Source organism: Fusarium venenatum (genome assembly GCF_020744135.1).
Source record: "Fusarium venenatum strain MPI-CAGE-CH-0201 chromosome Unknown EDB82scaffold_2, whole genome shotgun sequence".
NCBI classification, from domain to species: Eukaryota; Fungi; Ascomycota; class Sordariomycetes; order Hypocreales; family Nectriaceae; genus Fusarium; species Fusarium venenatum.
In genome coordinates, this window is record NW_027072130.1 from 940,323 (window position 1) to 959,877 (window position 19,555).

General features: G+C 45.4%; 8 protein-coding genes across 8 annotated transcripts; 3 read left to right on the forward strand and 5 right to left on the reverse strand.

The window, feature by feature from the left end:
- Positions 1 to 122: 122 nt before the first annotated feature.
- Positions 123 to 6,842, reverse strand: EDB82DRAFT_427570 (uncharacterized protein; the record flags this gene model as incomplete). Its single annotated transcript, XM_065607660.1, has 5 exons — positions 123 to 964; positions 1,097 to 1,335; positions 1,387 to 2,716; positions 3,002 to 5,478; positions 5,533 to 6,842. The coding sequence occupies 5 exons, from the start codon at positions 6,840 to 6,842 to the stop codon at positions 123 to 125; spliced, it is 6,198 nt and encodes a 2,065-aa protein (XP_065464484.1).
- An 822-nt stretch (positions 6,843 to 7,664) lies between these two features.
- On the reverse strand, positions 7,665 to 9,232 carry EDB82DRAFT_535079 (uncharacterized protein; the record flags this gene model as incomplete). Its single annotated transcript, XM_025733104.1, has 2 exons — positions 7,665 to 8,839; positions 8,896 to 9,232. 2 exons carry the CDS (start codon positions 9,230 to 9,232, stop codon positions 7,665 to 7,667), a joined length of 1,512 nt encoding a protein of 503 aa, XP_025584044.1.
- Positions 9,233 to 10,480: 1,248 nt separating this feature from the next.
- Positions 10,481 to 11,485, reverse strand: EDB82DRAFT_553801 (uncharacterized protein; the record flags this gene model as incomplete). The annotated part of the gene is made up of 3 exons (XM_025733105.2): positions 10,481 to 10,995; positions 11,242 to 11,330; positions 11,386 to 11,485. 3 exons carry the CDS (start codon positions 11,483 to 11,485, stop codon positions 10,489 to 10,491), a joined length of 696 nt encoding a protein of 231 aa, XP_025584045.1. The 3' UTR covers positions 10,481 to 10,488.
- A 760-nt stretch (positions 11,486 to 12,245) lies between these two features.
- EDB82DRAFT_523029 (uncharacterized protein) lies at positions 12,246 to 12,902 on the forward strand (the record flags this gene model as incomplete). The annotated part of the gene is made up of 1 exon (XM_025733106.1): positions 12,246 to 12,902. The coding sequence occupies one exon, from the start codon at positions 12,246 to 12,248 to the stop codon at positions 12,900 to 12,902; it is 657 nt and encodes a 218-aa protein (XP_025584046.1).
- A 697-nt stretch (positions 12,903 to 13,599) lies between these two features.
- On the forward strand, positions 13,600 to 14,526 carry EDB82DRAFT_123524 (EthD domain-containing protein). Its single transcript, XM_025733107.2, has 2 exons — positions 13,600 to 14,144; positions 14,200 to 14,526. The coding sequence occupies exons 1-2, from the start codon at positions 13,854 to 13,856 to the stop codon at positions 14,458 to 14,460; spliced, it is 552 nt and encodes a 183-aa protein (XP_025584047.1). The 5' UTR covers positions 13,600 to 13,853; the 3' UTR covers positions 14,461 to 14,526.
- Positions 14,389 to 15,926, reverse strand: EDB82DRAFT_123527 (uncharacterized protein). The gene has a single exon (XM_025733108.2). The coding sequence runs from the start codon at positions 15,765 to 15,767 to the stop codon at positions 14,592 to 14,594; it is 1,176 nt and encodes a 391-aa protein (XP_025584048.1). The 5' UTR covers positions 15,768 to 15,926; the 3' UTR covers positions 14,389 to 14,591.
- A 337-nt stretch (positions 15,927 to 16,263) lies between these two features.
- Positions 16,264 to 17,642, forward strand: EDB82DRAFT_473742 (carbon-nitrogen hydrolase; the record flags this gene model as incomplete). Its single annotated transcript, XM_025733110.1, has 3 exons — positions 16,264 to 16,303; positions 16,369 to 16,535; positions 16,572 to 17,642. 3 exons carry the CDS (start codon positions 16,264 to 16,266, stop codon positions 17,640 to 17,642), a joined length of 1,278 nt encoding a protein of 425 aa, XP_025584049.1.
- Positions 17,643 to 17,816: 174 nt separating this feature from the next.
- On the reverse strand, positions 17,817 to 18,764 carry EDB82DRAFT_123535 (uncharacterized protein). The gene has a single exon (XM_065607025.1). It carries the CDS (start codon positions 18,642 to 18,644, stop codon positions 17,991 to 17,993), a length of 654 nt encoding a protein of 217 aa, XP_065464485.1. The 5' UTR covers positions 18,645 to 18,764; the 3' UTR covers positions 17,817 to 17,990.
- Between the last annotated feature and the right edge of the window lie 791 nt (positions 18,765 to 19,555).

The following is a 19,555-nucleotide window of genomic DNA, read 5'->3' on the forward strand; positions in this document are numbered from 1 at the left end:
TGCCTAATACAAGCGGGTCTGAAGACATGGATTGTATCTCCGACCAACAAGCTAGCAAGATTTTCCCTCATATGTTCCAGATGCGAAGCCACTTACAAAATTCTACTGTATTTTACTCCATACTAATTATAATCCTCGTATATAACCCCATCAGTATAATAAGGAACCTTCCCTCGCATCTCCAACTTTAGCAGTTCAAGTCTCCTCAAGTAGTCAAGACTTGATTCTTCGTACCGTCTGCGATACAATTCAGCCAACCTGACCTTGATCTTCGCAATACCACTCCGCCGTCCAGCCTGGTGCTGCAAACAGTTTGTATCAGACTCTGTTGCTGCCACGATCTTCTTTTGTTCAACGAATTGCCCGACTAACAGCCATTGCTTAACAACTTCGGACTTGGTGACTGACAAAGCACTAGTATGCCCGTTGCTCCCGATGTAGTCAATCTTGGCACCTGCTCGCACCAAACGCTTCACTGAAGCTAGTTTTCCACAAGCGCTGGCAATGATCAATGCTGAGCCCCAAAAACATCCTTCAAAATCGATGTATGCACCCATGGATAAGCAGTTTTCAATGACGTCGAGGTATTCCATAGATGCGGCTCGGCATAAAGGGCTCCAACCCCGGTCTGGCTCCAAATTAAGCCATTGTTTGAAGACTGGCTGAGAGAATCGTCGTTGAAACAGGCGAAAATTACTTCGTAGGAAAAGCATTTGGTCGAAAACGTATCGACTTATTTGATACCAGGGGAATGGCTCCAACTTCAGCAGTTGGTGATCACTGTTCAAGAAGAAGCAGTGACCTTCGCCAAAGCCGAGAAGGTAGTTCGCTAGCTTGGAATCTGACCGAAGATACTCATTTAAAGGACCTTGGAGGTGTCGTATTGCCAAAAGTTGTCTCCAGTCCGGCACAACATGGTTAAATCGTTGTGGAAACATATCTAATCCAAGCCATGGCTCTTTTCCTTGTGTTGCCTGCATTCCCTTTTCTGTTATGCTTATACTCTTGAACGCTTCAGCCTTTTCAGGTGCAAAATCTTCCCAGTACCACATTGCTTCCATAAGGGACATTGTAAGCAGTGGATATGTTGATGCACCGAACCTCATAAGTAAAGAAGTCATCTCTGACGACATGGAGCGATCAATTGGAGAAAAACCGTAGATGCTCGTCGAATTAACATCAGCTCCGCTTTCGAGTAGTAGCTGAGCGATCTCAATCTGGTCGTAAAAAACAGCAACATGGAGAGCTGCAACTTTATCAAAGTAAGACTCCTCAAAAACACCCATTGAGTGACGCCTTTCGAGAACCTTTTCAATTTCGTAATCACATCTACCACTGTTCAATTAGTGTTGGGAAAGGAAATACGCCATGGCTAAATGGACTTACCCCCATTTCTTGTTATTTTCTCGCAAGTGATTCAATAGAATTCTCATTCCTTCCACGTTTGATTTTGCAGCGAAGAATATTGGCGAGTCAGGCCCGTCAGCCAAGTCTCCACCTTGTTCCACGTAGTGATCTACCAGGGTTGGGAGTATATCGACTAGTTCGCTGTACAAAGCCGCATAATTGATTACGCTTTCTATATAGCAGTCACCAGGATCACAATGCGTCAGAGTTGAAGCTCCTAGGTCAAGGAGTGTTCTGACCAGCTCACAATGACCCACCGTCAAGGCGAGACGTAGAGGCGTAATATCGTTCGATTGCGAGATAAGATCATTCATGGGACACCCATTTGAAGCTAGTGCGCGGCATTCCAGGACATGGTTAGAGACAATTGCTTCCTTCATCTGGCCGAGGAGCTTCTTTTTGTGTCGATGAGCCCTGATGAGTTCAGACTCTGATTCATCCTGAGTCCTAATTCTATTATCCAGAAGCTCAACGATATTTTGGTGTCCTGCTTCCGAGGCAGCAATTCTCGGTGTCCAGAATAGTGCAGAAATAGAGCCTTGTGCATGTTGACATAATAGTGCTTCTGTTGCATCGAAATGCCCATTCGCAGCGGCGTAATGTAATGGAGTAACTCTGTTTGAGGTCAAAACGTCAACCTCTTGTCCTTGGGCTATTAAGTAGTTGATAATACGAGATTGGCCACCGACTGCTGCTAGGTGTAGGGGCGTGTAGCCATTCTTCGTCGTTGTACCGTAGTCAAGAAGCTTTTCTTCAACGAAGAACTTGACCATTTCGTAATTTCCTTTGTAGCACGCAATATGTAAACTGTTGCATTCAATAGCAATAAGTTTGCGCCCACAAGAAAAATTCAAAGGCATGAAAGTGGTCCAACAAGTTTCTGTTGCCGTAGTTTGTGAAAATTCCAAGAGTTTCCGAAGAAAGGACAGATTGCCATAATATGCTGCCGATAATATTGCGTTCAATTGGTGGGCAAGTCTACTGCCGTCATTATTCTCACGAATATCAACGTCTGCTCCGAGTTCCAACAGGTACCCGGCGTAGCATGTTGAATTATTGGCGATATGCCAGGTAAGGGGTGTATAACGATATCGGGGCTCAGCTTCACCGTCAATGCCGTTGATGTCAACTCCTTTATCCATAAGCTCTTTTATCAACCAACGGACGTGTGGCTCCTTATCCGAGAACGCAATTCTGTGCAATAGCCCACGTCCACGTCTGTCAACTGAGAAATCTCTCAGCTTAAAATGGTTGGAATGATCCAAAAGTGACTTGATCATGTTTCTGCCTTTCTCCGTGGAACACAAATCTGTGGGCCATTGGCCGTCACAGACCGTCTCTATTGATGAAAATCCATTGACGCGTTGATGAACATCCACACCATGTTTAAGAAGAATGTTGACCATTTCGGCGTTTTGGAGTTTGGCTGATGTCATAAGAAAGCGGATAACGTCATCGGATAAAGGGTTCCAAGACTTAGACGAGAGTATAGCTTTGTCAAGTATGTCGGGTTTGAGTATGCTGATTATGGCGGGGTCTCTTCCAGCTTGAACACAATGAAGTAGAGCCGACAACAGCTTGCCTGTTCCACAACCCCCTGACACTTCCTCATCTGCTCTCACAGCCCCCAGGCTGATGTAGTTACTCCAGACGACCCCTATGGCATTGCCGGAGTCGGAGTTGATAGAGATATTCGAATCACTGTACCAACCATGTGATCTGTTGATAATGGAACAAGAATACTCCCATGGCGTCGATCCGTTTTGGTCTCGAGACTGTAGATTAGTACTTGAGAACAGCATCTCAAACACCTTCTCATCGGGCGAGGTTCCTTCCTTGACACATGCATCGGCATAGTCCTCAATGGGGAGTCTATCGGAATATCTAGAGTCCACAGCTCCGGGAAAAGATGCCATAAGAAACTCAACCCAAGATGGTGATACATTTGCACGAAGGTCGTGTAATGGAGTGAAAGTTCCAGCGATGAATGGCTCTGGCTCGATGCCGAGGTTGAAAAGCCGATGCATTATTTTCTCGGAACCGAAATCGAAAGCCTCGGGTAATATAGAATCATGTTTTTCCCAGAATCCAGGAACATCATTACAGTGCTTGATAAAGGAGAGCGCGTTGTCTTCAAGTATCTCAAAGTCATCTTTAGAGTCAGGCTCATTTGATAGTGACAATGACAAGGGTGTAAGACTGTCATCTGTCTTCATCAGAACTGCTGTTTGTGTTTCTTTAGGCTTTGCACTAAAAAGCTTGAGCATGAACTCTGCGCTAGAATCGGCCCGGTATGCACAAATATGCCACAAGTTCCAGTGGTCTAGAGTGTCAATAGTCAGTAAAGACACATGGTGCGCCAAGAATACGTCTATCATGCTACCATCCCCCGTGATGTCGATTTTATGGAGGGCAGGTACACCGTCAAAATCGACAGTATATGGATCGCAATGCTTTCCCAATAGTAGATCGACGCATTGAAGGGCGTTGAATCTAGTGGCATGGTGTAAGAGAGGTTGGGATGCCGAGTCATTCCATGACCAAGAGTCAGAGACCGAAACTCGCCTATCTTGAAGGTGATTTGAAAGTGCATCAGGTGAGTCATTGGAAATGGCTAGCATAATTCTTTCACGCAGCGTTTCTAGAGATATAGAGATTTCCTGATGTGTAAGGCTAGGATCTCTGGTGAACGACAGTTCCATAGCAACTGCTTTGGTCCAGAGAACTTTCCCAAACTCAAACCCCCAATCTTGTTCAAAGGCAGATGTGTCTCGAAGGTGTCTGTTAAGGGCACGAAGGGATGCCTCGAAATTCGAGGCAATCTTCCTTCGATGAGTTCCTCCATGGTTGAAGCGGTTGTCACGGTAAGACCACCATCTTGTGAGGTAGGATCCAAATAACTCTATATCGGCAGTTGTGGGAGTTATTCCACTGGATAAAAGATCTATCACCGGCCCGAAGTCTTGAAGATGACAAGAAACTATGACAGTGTTCGAGAACAACGATGCATAGTTGGAGATATCCGACAAGCTTGCTTCTTTCGTAAGACATGTTATGGTGGAGTTTCGCTGTTTAGCTGTTGGCAAAAGAAGTGGAAAGACTAATGAGTCAACGGGAAGAGCTTCAGCATTCATCCCGAGCGCGTTTAGCAATGAGGTCTTTGCTAAAAGAAGGGGAGGGCCCAACTGGCAGCTCATTGTAGGATCAGCTCCATATTCTATGAGGCGAAGGCATAAGTCAGGCATGCCCAACGCAGACGCGAAATGGAGAGGTTCAATCTGCATATCCAGGGCAATGTCGGTAGCAATTTCTAGGCCGATGTTAGAAGATTTTGAATCTCCACTGTACGCATTTTCTTTGCTTACGGCCGTGCACAAAGAAAATACAAAAAAAAAGACCCAAGTCCTGAACTTGGGTGAGTAGGAGTCGCAGAATAGTGATTGTGTGGCTTCGTGTAATACTGGATTGTCGGGCTTCCCGAGACTTTCTCTCATAAGCATTGGCCAGCAAGCAGCGGCGCGCTGGTAAAATGGAAGCTCATTAACTAAGTCTGCTTGCCTTCCCATAAATGTATTCCCGTCAGGTCGTGCATCGATGTTTCTGAGTTGAACAAACTTGAGACATTGAAGAGCGAGAAGCGATGAGCTTTCCTGTCGTGAGATTCTATATTTTTCAAGACCAGCCATGTCTGACTCCAGAAATTCTTGAACAGAAAAATGAGCAAATTCGAAGGTGTTCCCGTCAGCAGACTTCCGTATAAGACTGCTGCAATAATGAACAATGTCATTCTCAACAACAGTATTGCTCTTGTTGAGGGTGTCTCCAATTTCTTCCGGGGTTGAAACAGCCTGGCAGAGCTCCACAATGGGAAGTTTCGCTGGAAAGAAGGCAATGAACTGAAGACAAAGCTGGACTCGTTTCTGTGTTCGAGCCGGCTTAGTATTGACTCTTTCCAAGAGTCTTCGGTAGCTGTCATGCAAGGTTCGTGGCAGCTGTTTAAGTGCGTCAAGTCGATCTCGGTCAGTAAACAAGTCGCACAGAGAATCTAATTGACAGGCAACCCAACGAAACCTGTAATACAGCTATTAGTATTGAATGAATGTGTTGGATAAAGAGGAAACATACATTCCATGAGCCCTACCAATGAGCTCTTCAGCAATCTTCTCCTTTGTTTCGGAGTGACCCAAACGAAGTTGTCGAGATTGGATGCGTTTTTCCAACTCTGCCCGAACATACATTTCGATATCCTCGGTATGAGCTTCGATTGAAATCTCTGTCACATTGTCTCCCATTCGTGCGCCAATATCCGGCTCCTGGCGGCTGAAAAGTGCAACTGATGCAGGTATATTCAAAGTAGTGAACGCAGCGAGACTCATTGTGACACTGCCCATCTCGTCACCACACTCATCAATTCCATCAACCACGATCAATACTTGCCGGAAGGTCTTGATCATAGATGAAATTGTAGACGCCAATCTATCTACACCTGCGATGGCGGCGAGCGCGTCTGGTGGGTTGAGGTCTTCGTGGTACTTCTCAAGAATTTCGAAGGAGGCATCATTCTGAAGAGCAAGTTGTGTCGCGATGGATCCAAGGATCTTTGTTGGGTGTAAAGTTGCCTTGTTCTTGTAGTCACAGAAAAAGAAGGCTACGCCAACTTCATCTGAGCTTTTGGACATAGCTTTCTGGATGACAAGCCCAGCCAATATGGTTTTTCCGCCTCCAGCGATGCCATTTAACCATAGTAGAGACCCTGGTTCAGTAAACCAACTCTGGAGCTCGATGCTTGACATAAGCCAAGTGCCTGTTGTTGGGTGACGCAACTCAATACTCTGATCCAGGTTATGTCGCGGGTTCAAAGTCGGTCCCATGAAAGAATCGAGGATGCGTCGTTTCTCCTTGTCCAGCTCAATGTTGGCGATGAGCCTTGTGCTGTCATCGATATTCTTCACGGCTTCCTCAATCTTGATGTTGTGCTCAACTTGCTTATTGAGGAGAATGTGAAGTTTGGACAGAGAATCCGCGGACGTTGCCATGGAAATAGTGAGCTTATATCGGGATAGTGTATTCAGAAGTTCCTTAGTCTCGATATTACTGAACGGCCACTTTAGTTTTTGAAGCGTTGTTTTGAGGAACTTCTTTCGTTCAAATGAGGTAAGAGCTCGCTGTACCTTGGTATGAATTTCTTGAAGGGTTTCCTTACACTGATCAAGAATACCGACGCTCAAAGCCGCTTTGTCCTTCTCTTCTTCTGTGACAAGGAAGTCCGTCAGAGCGTGTAGAGTGCGAAGAACACTGCATAGTCCCTCAATCTCCCTCTTTAGATTCTTGATGTCATTCTCCGCTTCTTTCACCCCACGGACATACTTGTACACAACTCGAAACGTCAGGTCCGCAAGGCTGATAAGGCCAGCAACGCTAGCTGCCACCTCCATGGCGATATTATTGCCAAAAGACCTCGGATGATTTTGAAAGACCAAATTGTTCAGCGGCAAGACAAATGTGTTTTATGTGCCGTAGACAATAGACTGTTGGAATGATATTAACCGAGAAAACGATGTAAGCAATTGAGGGGTAGATAGATGCATGCCCTAGATTGAGAGCATGGGAGCAGGTTTTATAAATCGATGACCAACATGATAGATATTATCAGAGGATATCGAGAACAGCAATTATATACTAATTAATGTTTGAGCGGTCGCACTCCTTTTTTTCTACTATAATCGATCGTTTTGCCGTCTTGTCAAATCTGGAGAGCCTGCCTTGAAGTTGTCTTTGGGATTTGATGACACTACGCCCAGACGCTAGGCATTGTCATGGTGTGTGTTGCTGCCTAAAGAAAGGCGCAGTTTTAGCTGATTGGAACAAAAACGCTAAACTTAATTAGACCCATGTCACGCAGAACATCTTGATACGATGACTGGGCGCCACTGGCTGTCGGAGATGGGGTTCTGCCTTGTTTGGAAAATGATACGCGAGCCTGTTTTTCGACTGACCAGGGTTTACAGCCTCATGGGATAACAAAGGCTTTTTTATGAATTGTTTTCTCAGCTCTTCAGCGCAATAGATAGATTTGACAACCAAACGTATCATCTGCAGTTTCCCTTCTTCGGCTCAATGTAGTATAATCCATGATGTCTTTTCTTTTATGCCAACCTTGGCTCACATTTCCCTATTGCGAGTGTTGTAACTTGATGATCGAGCCCAAAACCTGCATGATTCTCACCAGCGATTTCTCCAAATTGAATCAATGTGTCCTATACCTCATTCGGAAGAGGGTGACTACCGAAATGAGCATGCATTGCCGTCTCATCAAGCGCAGTATTGCGTGTTGTGCAAAGAACTTTTGAAAATGCCATGTCGCTAGTACAGCCATTGAACGTGATAGAAAGAGCCCCTAAAACAATTCCCACGAAACCAATAAGACAAAGCGAGCCATATGCGATCCACATCGGTACAGGATTATACTCCCACCGAGTGACCCAGTCTGATATTTGGCACTTGCCAGGTATTGTTGTATAGATATAGAGACTGGGGTCGGCAAGAAGCGACATAGAGAAATTTCTAGCAAGTTCAACTAGCCCATCTCGGAAATTCATCCTTGGCCACAATATGCCTTGAAGTAGAGTCTCATTGGGGTTCACCTTATTGGTCTGCTCTGAAACAAGTGACGTGTAACCCAGCAGAGTGGACGATGCGGTGCCCGAATTTAACGGCCACCATATGGTGCCTGCCATATGCTTTCGCAGTATATGTGCGAGCCCTTGATATGCCCAAAAATTGGTCGCTGCGTAACTCATTGCTAGCGTTTTATTGCCATTGAAAACAATCCAGGGGACTTTGCCAACGAAGATCTCCTTTCCAAATTGAAGAGTGCGTACATTATTGACGAAGGAAAACTTCACATCATGTACGACTCGTCGTGGTTCACAACGAAAATATTCCATTGAAATATTCTCTTTTCCGTCTGGAGATTGGTTTTCACGCGTGAAAACCAATCCCAGGATGTTTCGATTTTCGGCAATGAAGCTGTGGTATTGAGCCGCTACAGCTGGTATGTCTTCGTCAATCGCATCGATCAGATCGATATTCGATGGAAGCACTTCGCAAGAGTATCCAATTCCAGGTACATCGACACGGTACGTGCAGTTTGGACCACAGATGGAAGGTGTATCAAGGATCTGTCCTCCAATGAAGACACGACGAATAAGCTTCTCCACAAACGAGGACGGTCCGCCGTAGGCCATCTCCGCCGGTGTGTGCCCCTCCCAAGGACTCTCGTCGTCTTCAGGGAACTGAGGCTGTTGATACCGAGAAACATTGTAGTTTGCGAGTGGTGACTGTGGGGATTTCCATGACCGGTCGAACTTCTTGTCAAAGTCAAGTGTCGGTATGTTGCAAGGCTGGGGAGATATGACTTTATCCGTTGACACTGATATAGATGAAGGTGTCACAATAACGGCAAGAGGTATAAGCCAAAAACGACACCTATTACGGCGACAGAGGGAGTTCGACGCCATAGTCCGCCTGTAAAGAGAGAAGTAATATCGGTTGTTATGCTGAACAATGCGTCGATGGTGAGGATAGAACACGCAGTCCGACGAATTCGAGCCCAGACGAGCTGTTTTATCGCAATAGTAAGACTGGAAGCGTAACAAGCCTTGACGAGGAATGAGAATGCAGTACCAAATCGGATCACCCATTCCTGGTTGTTGGCCGGTTTTCCGTCGAGAGATGCGTAGTAACAATGGTGACCGATGGAAAAGGCAGTTCCTAAAATCATGAAAGCTGTCATAGCCGATGGATAATACCAGTGGGTCGTCATGATGATTGTCTCTTGTATTTTTCCTGTAGAACAAAAATTGGAAAGACAGACATTACAAGGGCTGCAGAGTTGGAATAAAAAAGTGCGAACTCGAAACTTCTTGTCTGGGTAAAGGGGGGGAGTTAGGCTGACACAACGACAGCAACCAACAGATCTCAGAAGAGCTGAAAGTAAAGTCGACGCCATCATCTAAGCCACCACTGTACCAAACGAGTACTCGTAAAACTCTGTCTTTATTCTTTCTACCCGAAAATCATCATCGAAACGGCTTAAGCTTCATGTACTTCCACTTCTACGTTAGAAACAATTATATCAACTTTTAAATTGGACAAAAACAATACATTTACCACCTGGGCACGTCCTACTTCAAGATAATGGCCCGTAGAGGTGTTAAAATAAAGTTGCCAGATTGTCAGCACCTTCATGTTTAGTTTCCCACTAAATAAAGCCCGTCAGATGCCAAGCAACGCAAGGCATTGTTGGCAGGGTGACTTAGATCAGTTTTAGGGAAATTGTTCCAGCTAAGTAACTTCATCTTTGATTGTCGTGATAAAAGGCTTCTGCAACTTGAAATGCATACAACTTCAGCTGGGGGTGCGGACCTAAGCGTTCGCGAAATTCTATCTGGGATCACAAGTAGCTCGTCCCTCATTTTCAGCAGGCATATTAATGGGTCAGCTTCTTCGAAATAAAATGTCTCATTATGTCTCAACCACTGCAAAACACAGGTGCTCATGCGGTAGTAGACTAACATAAATTTTGAACTTGTTGAACCTCTGCCAAGGTCTAGACTGGACGAACCCGCTCTTGCAAGACTGTTAACAGCTGTGGCGTGCTGAGTGACGAGAGTATTAGAGAGTATTGAAGAGTGAGCCAATTACATGCCATAACACGGCAAACGTCACATTCCGAAGGCGTCTCTTGCATGCAATGTGAAAATACGGGAGTGTCACGGTAAAACGCCGGTAAAACCAAACACCGCTAGCAGATAGTGTAGAAGAGACATTAGAAATATAGAGATGACAAACGAAAAACAGGAAAGAGACAGGAAAGGGACCATGGAGCCCCTGTCGGTCGATTGGCTATATAAGCCAGGCACTGTCTCCCAGTATTGCTAAACCGTGTCTCATCTTTTGCTTTCTTCGCTCTTTCTTCCGAGAGTCCTCCTCAATCCTCTGTTTCTTCACGATGGCTGTATTTTCTTCCTTTTTGCGTTGCTTCTCAAGCTCTGCCTTGAATTCCTCCGCCGCTTTCAACTATACCTTCAACTTTTGCTGCTCCATCATATCTTCTTGGTCTTTTAACTTTTGTCTCAGACTCTGCACCTCGGAAGTAAATTCTGCTTGTGCCTCTTGGAAACTCTCCTCGTCTTCTAGTTGCTCAAGACGTGCACGTTCAAATTCAGCCGCTTTCCCCTTAAGCGCCGCTGTCAATTGTTGCTGCTCGGTGATAGCAACTGCCAATAGCTTCTTGTATTCTGCCTCCTTTCGCTCTACAAGACCTTCGAACGAAATCTTGAGCGTTTCTTGTGCTTCACTTGCTTCTGCGAGACGCTCCTCGAAAGCTTTCCGTTGTGAAGCAAGCTCATTGGCTAGAGTTTCTTTCGACTCCTGGATCATTTCCTCCTGTGCTATTTGGAGCTGCTGTATCTTTTTCTTCAATTCTGCCTTTGCCTCCAGGATTTTGAGCTTGGCCTTGCCGTTTTCTTCGTGTATTTCAATCGTTTGATCAACCACAGCCTGAGCAGACTCTTGAATGCCCTTCTATCTGGCCAATTGGCTTCCTCCTGCATGCATAGATCCCCAAAACGAAGATGTATCGATAAGTTCCTTTTCCCTCTCGGTTCCTATCTCCGGGAACACCATCCCCAAATTGTGCCACATCGATGTACACAGAACAACATATTGAAACGCGCTCTCGCCGCATAGTTGTTTGAACATGCTAAGATTCTTCAAGGCTGACCCAGAGACTCTGTTGTCGGCGATGCGATGTAGATAAATGATACCTACTAGTTGGACGTTCTTCTTGTATATTTGAGAGAGAAAGACGGCTATTTCCTTCAAGCCTTCTGTATCGCTGCGCGAGATGCCATCAAATCCTGGTGTTTCGATAAGGTAAACACATCGGTCTTGTGCGATACGGTGTGTACATACTCACACCTATCGTATGAGATGCAAGACCATGACCGACCCCAACCTTTTGACCTGTAACGTGATGGATAAATGTACTCTTCCCGGCACCAGTAACTCCCATGACCGCAATGACTATGTCGTCGGGGCTTAAACAGTGTAAGTGGAATTGGAGCGGTGATGATTTGGAATTTAAACATACCTCAGCTCGACTGGCTCGACTGTTTCATCCTGGACAGGCTCAACATGAATGGAGTCTTGCTTTTTGGGTTATGCTGGATGAATGTCACCAACACAAAGTGAGCAAAAAAGAATTACACGAAGCGCCTATCCAAATACCAGAAGATGTTAGACGAACAGATGGAAGTATCACGAACGCTGGGCAAGAACCTTGATGAAAAGTCCAAACTTGAGGAAGAAGAGCATGAGTAGCGCCAGGTGATTACGATACAGCAAAAAGGGAAGATTCAAGAGCAAGAGACTGCTGTCTCTGAGTTACAGGGTCGGCTGAGCGAATCGAACGCGTCATTAAGTACACCGAATACTTCCGAACCGGAACCTGATTCAAAGTGAGAGCCCTTCTTTTCTATCACCTCGACAGAACTGACGCAGCAATTAGGCATCAACAAAATTATAAAATCTCAGGACTTCCCAAAAAGGTCACGTCTGTACTATTCAGCTCTGATGGAAACACTCTTTTCATTGGAACCGAAAAAAAGAAGATATGTGTATACAGCCTAGGGTTTCGCAACAATTGGCGCCGTTACCAAATTCTCTCCTGCGGCATTCGATTTTCCGGTATCACTTCAAGTCGAGATGATACGGTGAATCATCTTATCCGCAGCAATGACGATTCATATCTTCTTGCCTTTTGCGGGACCAAAATGATTCGCTTCAAATTTGACCCCATTGACGCTGAGTTCAAAATAGTCCGCACAGAGGCATGGTCTTTGCATAACTGCATCCTGGCTCTTTCATCTGACAACATGTATCTCGTATCTGCTACCACTTCGCGCATGTTTGATCTCCGAATATTTGAAACCAATTTCAACACCTCTGATGATGATGCCTTGCGCTACTTTTATGTGTATTCGACGTGGGATTTTGCAGATATGCGAGAACGAGGCCTTTTTAGTTGTATAGAATTCGGTAGCGATGGGTATTTCGCTGTAGGATTCACCCAAGGCCACGTCAGCATTTTCGAGATGGTAGGTTCCGAGGGGTCGATACATCGGAGGGGCGCCTCTGAAACACCAGGCGAGGTTCTCTCACTTGCCTGGATCTCGGACATGCGCCTTTTGATCGGCACGGAAAATGGAATTTATATCGCTAACCTCGAAGGCACCGTTGACTGGATTGGGAAGAAGAGACTTTTGGGCGACCGAGAGTACTGGCTACATTTTATAGATGAGACGACAGGAATTTACGGGACATCGAACGGCCGTGCTCATTATTGTAAAGTTGAAGAGGATCGTGTAATCCCGAAAAGGGAACGTTCTACTGTCGCCTCACACTTTCCTGAGGACGCTTTCTCGACATAGAAAACAGTGATAGGTCGTTTGGCGTTTGGAAGTACTGGGGATGTCAATATAGCTACAGGGCCTTGGACTATGAGAGTACCACCTAACTAGTTCTAATCCTTAGTTTCTGTACCAGTTCCCCAGATGACATCTCTATTAAGATTAAATCCTTGAGCAATACCTATACGTTCGTCTTCAGATGCTGTGCGAGAGTAGGTTATCATGAGGAAGTCGAGTCGAGTTTTGTTTCAGAACTTTAGTTGTTGGGTTTTATAAATTAAAGCTTATGTATTCCTTACCCAGTCCTTTTACTTTTATGGGATATAACTTAATATATTTGGATAAATTTGATTATGTCTTTAATATTAACAAGCGCTGCTTAGCAATGAAGAAAAATGATAAATTTGGAATTTTGCTGCTGCGCCGCTAATCAGACGGAACTCGGAATTTCCTGTTTGTGACAGCCAAGTCATGGTTGATGCTTGACGATAACAACGGCACATTAATCATTCCACCCACTGCAATGATCCGAGCAACAAAAACGCAAGAAGATGATCTTGTCTATTAAAGTTTTGTATAACTCCATTTACTCTTGCTGACAAGTCGTGTTACGTGATCAGTCCGTCCGGGTTAAACTCTATTCAGACTTCCTGCTTATGCGGGGCCACGAATGTCTCGCTTTTCGCGACCCGACAACAGCGAGATGTTGATGCTTGGCGATAAATGATGCCGATAACCCCTGCAAAAATGGACGAAAAGTAAGAACGATCGAACGCGTCACTATTGATACCGTCCGAATATTCGCGGGGCTAGATAGTATTTGAAATATGTCAGAATTGTGGCAAATGAGAATGTCACGTTTGCAATAACGAACTATTGGATATAAAATGGCCCCCTAAGCCTTACCCTAACCTCCATTCCATACACATTCTCCCAGCCTTACAACACTCACATACATTGAATTCTATCAACATGAAGTTTACCAATTTCCTCCTCTCCATTCTCCCTCTGGCCTCTGCTGCCAAGAGCATCAACAAACCTCGAACAGACTACGTCCCTCAGCCTGCCACTTCGGAAGAATGCTGTCCTTTCACCTACAAAGCAACATGTACCAAGAACCTCGAACGCATGTTTCACATCCAACTTTTCTACAACCACAAGAAGGATACCACACCTGAGCAGTTCAGCGCATACTGGGCCAATAACCACACCAAGACTGCTGGGGACTTTCATCTTCGCCATGGTATCTACAAGTACTCTCAAGTAAACACTCCCCTCCAGCTACCCCACCCCACCATCTACTGATTCGTGAATTAAGTACCACTCCACTCCCCAGTATCGCGACCTGGTCCGGGTCCCGGGTGCTGCTCCCGTCCTTGAGTTTGATGGTGCTGCGGAGTTTTGGGTCCAGAGTATGGAGACATTTGCGGCTATGGGAGCTGATCCATTTTACACCAGTGTGATTCAGGCTGATGAGGCTAACTTCATTGATATGGAGTCTATGAGACTGATCGTTGGTGTTGACTATATCGTTGTCGAGAACCAGAATGCTGTTACGGAGCATGGCCGATCGTTTTAATGGGAGTACGGGCAGCATAGAACTAGACTTTTGGTTGCCCGAACCGACATCTTCAACAGATTATCCTAATAGTGTCGCATTCTTGATAATTTTGTCTATAGAGCCTAGATCATGATCAATTGAACTAGGCACTATTTTTTCTTGCCTTTGTATTTGTCACTTCGTTTTCGCCCGTACTCCGCCTCCGCCGATTCCAACACGGCGAGCTCGTCCATCTGTTGTTGTTCCTCCTCCCTAGGCTCCGGTACAGTTTCCTTCTTGGGGTCCCTCAAATTGAGGGGGTCGATCGGCTTCTTGGGGTTTCCTTCGTCATCATCGGCCGATACATCCTCCTCCTCCTCATCGCCCTGACCCACTCCTTGAAGCGACTTGGCAGTCTTTGTCTTATTCAAATCACAGGCCAAATATCCCTCACCCTCCCGACCCTGATTCCAAGCCTCGAATCCCAACATATATAAGAACATGTCCGTAATTGTTTCTTCCCAATCGATAAGAGATTCACTGCTCACAGCCCAGGATTGGGCTGCACGCAAAGCCTGTATGCAATGCGTCATTTGCTGTCGCCTTTGAGCATCGGTTGCAGGTATTTTACCACCCAGAGCTTCGATGTATCCTTTCAACGGTGATTTGTAATTGAGAAACACCACAGGAGCCCAGTATTTGTAGCCGTCTTTTGCAATCAAGTCTTCGGTAAAAGTGCGCGTAATACCGATGAACAGCATGATAACGATGATCTTATCGGTAGTAGCTTGCCATCCGTTGTTTAGCACGTTCCATTGGTAGGATCTTATATGGTCAACCTCTCCTGGGTGCGTTTTGGGCCATGTAGCTAGACGGACTAAAGAGTCCACTTGTCCACAGGCAATGAGTGCCTTGATCCCTTTTCGGCGACGATGTTTATCCTCCGGGTGGTGAATTTTGTTTGTCCACCACGACATTTGCATCATGTCTGGGAATAATGGTTTCGAATCAGTGATACCCAGACAAAGTGGTCGTGTATGTGCTTCATCGAGGACATTGTCTAAAAATAGCTTAGATTCGGGAATGTTATCGGTAGGCTTTCGTTTATTCCCGGTTTTTTTAAGCTGTTTGCCAAGTGAAGCCGCGAATTGACGCATGTGAGGAACCCATTCTTCCCTGGAATCTTTAGGAACCAAGATCAATGGCTTTTGGTCGCCGTGCTCGGAGGTGAATGATTGGTATGACCGTTTGTACCATTGATCGTGACGCTGGGAGTCTGTAGCGACTATATGGAAATGTTGCGAGAGGAGGGCAGTGAGCTCCTCACTTAATTTGTCGACATTCATGACTGGAGTCGGCGCAGTTGAACAATAGATGAAAGGTGGGAATCAAGATAAAATGGGGACGAGTTCATGGTTTTGCATAATTAACGTCAAGCTGAGTCTCAATGCTAAGCCACCCCGTTTGACTCATCGTCATAAAAGTGGAGTGTTTGAAGATCCAGGGTATGATGACTTTCGCGGCGTGTTTGTTGCAAAAGGTAGGGCTTTTTATTCTATTGTATATTTCTATCTTTTCGAGGTTTACAACCTCCTAGACATATGGGTTCTTCCCCCGACAGCTTTGTCAGAAGAAGTAGGGTTCATAAAGTGACCTCACTCTTATTTTCTACACAAACAATATTACGTTTCCCGAACATTTTTTTCCAGTACCACCGGGGAAGATTTAGCTATTGAATAAATCATTGAATGGTAAACCACCAAGTCTCCGTGTCAGCTAACTCACCTTGCTTCTGATACGCTTAGATCTCTGTTGCTGATACCGATCCTGGCTATAACAACGATGCCTGACAAGACAATAGCTGCACGCCTGAAGCTCCAGGGTATGTGGTGCTCTCGCGATGCGCTAAGCCCAAAGAATAAGTTGATCCATTCTGACTATATATAGATATGGTTAGGTTAGCCTTAGCGTATTTCGTTGTCCCCGTTCGGCGGTTGAACCCGTTATACCCGGCATTGCCGTTTCTCCACTTTCATCGGACGTTTAAGATGTTCTTTAAAATTAAGAGCGATGTAATTCCAAGTTTCTACAAACATTTCTCCCTGAATCAGTGTGTAAGTCCTCTCATTACATTGAATGAAGCCTGATAGGCAGCAAGCATGATTCGAGTAGCTGCATGTCATGTATCCCCAATCTTCCTCTCCGCAAGAGAAACGACGGCAAAAGCCATCACTTTGATCAAACAAGCTGCAAGGAACAAAGCAAACCTAGTCGTCTTTCCCGAGACATACATCTCAGCGTTTCCAATCTGGAGTTCAATCCGCCCGCCAACCGACAATCATTATCTTTTTGAGCGGATGGCAAAAGAATCTATCTTTGCCGACAGTGAAGAGATACGCGCCATCCGGAACACCGCAAAGCAAGCCAATATCATGGTTAGCATGGGCTTCTCTGAGAAGACTCGTTTCAGCAGTGCTACTTTGTATAACTCGAACCTATTTATCGGAGATTCTGGTGATGTTTTGATACACCATCGAAAGTTGATGCCTACATTCTTCGAAAAGCTCACTTGGGCACCGGGAGATGGCCACGGTCTACGCGTGGCAGATAATGCGTACGGAAAGATCGGCAACTTGATATGTGGAGAGAACACGAACCCTTTAGCAAGATATGCACTCATGGCCCAGGGCGAGAATATCCATTTATCTACTTGGCCACCAATCTGGCCAACCCGAGTTCCACCAATGGAACAGTCTACAGATGAGCCCAAGTCAACGCCAGATAAGCCCAACTACGATAATGTGACGGCCAACAGAACGAGAGCAGCTGCCCATTGTTTCGAAGCCAAATGTTTTGGAGTCCTCTGTTCTGGTGTTTTGGGCGATGATGCTATAGATATCGTGTCGGAAGGGTCTTCTTATCTAACCCAGGTGCTGAAACAGTCACAGCGCGGCGCGACTCAGTTCCTAGACACAACCGGCGCACCTATGAAGGGTTTCACTATTGATAGTGAAACCGGAGAAGAGGTTACTACCGAATGTTTACAACAAGAGGAAGACATTCTGTATGCGGATCTGGACGTTGACCAGTGTATCGAAGGAAAACAGTACCATGACGTTGTTGGCGGATATCAGCGTTTGGATGTGTTTGATCTCAAAGTTGATCGAACTCGACGAGAGCCGATAACCTTTACAGAAGATAATAGCCAGGCTTCATCATAGAACTCAGAATCACTGAAGTAGGATAAACAATGGGGCTTTTATTGACTGAGCCTGCATAAAGGTGTAGTAGTACGACTATTACGACTACCAGTAGCATGACTAACAGCGATCTCAAGGTTGAGACCATTGTCAATGCCAAGACGCAATCTTCCACACAAGAACTACCACAAGTTGTTTTCCAGAACCAGCTTAATCATTTCCTCTCGTATAAAGTTGTCTTCAATGACAAAGTCAAGAAGTGCCTTGGGGGCAGAGAGTGAGGACCCCTCAGTCTGAGAAATTCTGTTCACGTTGTCCTCACAAGCAGCAAGGATGAAGATGGGAAGGTCAACCTGTTCGATAAAATAGTCAGTAAAATTGCTTATATAGGGTGATGTTCGGGAAGATATGACTAACTCTTCTATCAACCAGACTTTTAAGATACTTCTCTTCGTCATCGCTGACAGACACTTGCCGGTGTGCAATATAGTCTTGAACCCAATGACGATTTGGTACATCCCATCCCATGTGCGCCTCGCGGAGTTCTTCGATACCGGGACCTTGCACGTCGACTCCACAGCTTCTGTCCATCTGGAAGTGAAACGCCACAAGAACAGCTGCCAGAAAGCGGCCAACCTCAGCATATGCTGCCTCCCACTCTTGCCCAGACAATTTATCACCATCTGGAGTCTTGTAGTAAGCCTTGAGCATTTTTGCAAGCTTGGACACATACTCCCTCTGGGAGTTGACCATAGCAAAATATGAAGTAACAGTCTTGATAGCAATCTCTTTAACTGTTGTATGCTGTTGTTTTAAATCCTGTTGGATTTGGGCATCCTTTTGACGCCTGCGCGCGTCTGATACCTTGACAAGTTGCTTCCATTCTTCGCCGCTCATCACGTTGATTTTGACTCCAGGCCTGTGGATGGAGTCGATCTTGGTGCCAACCCGGGACTGTGACAGTTCGATGGCAGTCTTTTCATTGAGGATATCAAAGGCCCCATAACTGTAGTGGCTTGACATGATGAAGAAATGAAGTGAGTTGGTAAATGTGTAAAAAAGTCTGAGAGACTATGATGAGATAAACACAAGTGATCTGATATGCGTTTTGGCAGATGCAACGGTAGAAGCAGAACAGATACAAACAATATTTGGCTAGGATGGTGGTTAGAAATTCTTGACAGGTACTAGCAGGTCTCATTCGATATATAATCCGCCCCCGATTAACAACGACTGTATCGAGGTAACAGAACAAGGCTGCGATGTACTTAACTAGTATAGAGATGAAGGACACAAGTGGGCCAGAATGCAGCAGGCCCTTCTCAGATCAAAATGTAAAGCATCTCCTCTAGAAATCGCGCCACCGATAATGCGACAGGAGCTAAAGATCCCGTGTCTTATGATACAGTGCCTTATTTCTCGAGAGCCTCACTCTCACCGCCCTCAACCTTTCCCGTAGAAAACATCCCGTGTCTTATTTCTTGCAGAGTCGCACTCTCACCGCTCTGAGAGATTTTCATGTGGCCAGTCATGTCAGATCAATGTCATACCAAGCTCACATTGTTTCGCGTATCTGAATGACGTGTCGTTTGACCTGCATATGTAAGCAAAACATCCGTGAATTAAGATCGGTAATGTGAAACAAAATCCAGCCACCGGGTTGAGGACTGGCCAAGACTCGACTAATGCCGAAATGTGTGTCTTGTTCTGTCTAACATGTGAGTGGGATTGTACTGATATTATATAACAGCATTTTCAGCTTCACAAAGGCAGTGCGGCGAGGACGCCGAAACGAAAATCTCAATGAAAAACTTAAACACTCTATGTGTTCACACATTCACAATAGTAACCATTTTATCTTCTTGAAACAACTCATCCTTAATTCCGATATCTACCAGGCACTTCAATACTTCCCTGAACATCAATTTGCAATG

What these genes read in the sequence shown, in the direction of transcription:
- EDB82DRAFT_123524 (XM_025733107.2), top strand. Translation starts at nt 13,854, where the DNA reads ATGAAGTTTACCAATTTCCTCCTCTCCATTCTCCCTCTGGCCTCTGCT. An exon ending in GTATCTACAAGTACTCTCAA is followed by an intron (nt 14,145 to 14,199) that starts GTAAACACTCCC and finishes TCGTGAATTAAG; the next exon opens with TACCACTCCACTCCCCAGTA.
- EDB82DRAFT_123527 (XM_025733108.2), bottom strand. Translation starts at nt 15,767, where the DNA reads ATGAATGTCGACAAATTAAGTGAGGAGCTCACTGCCCTCCTCTCGCAA.
- EDB82DRAFT_123535 (XM_065607025.1), bottom strand. Translation starts at nt 18,644, where the DNA reads ATGTCAAGCCACTACAGTTATGGGGCCTTTGATATCCTCAATGAAAAG.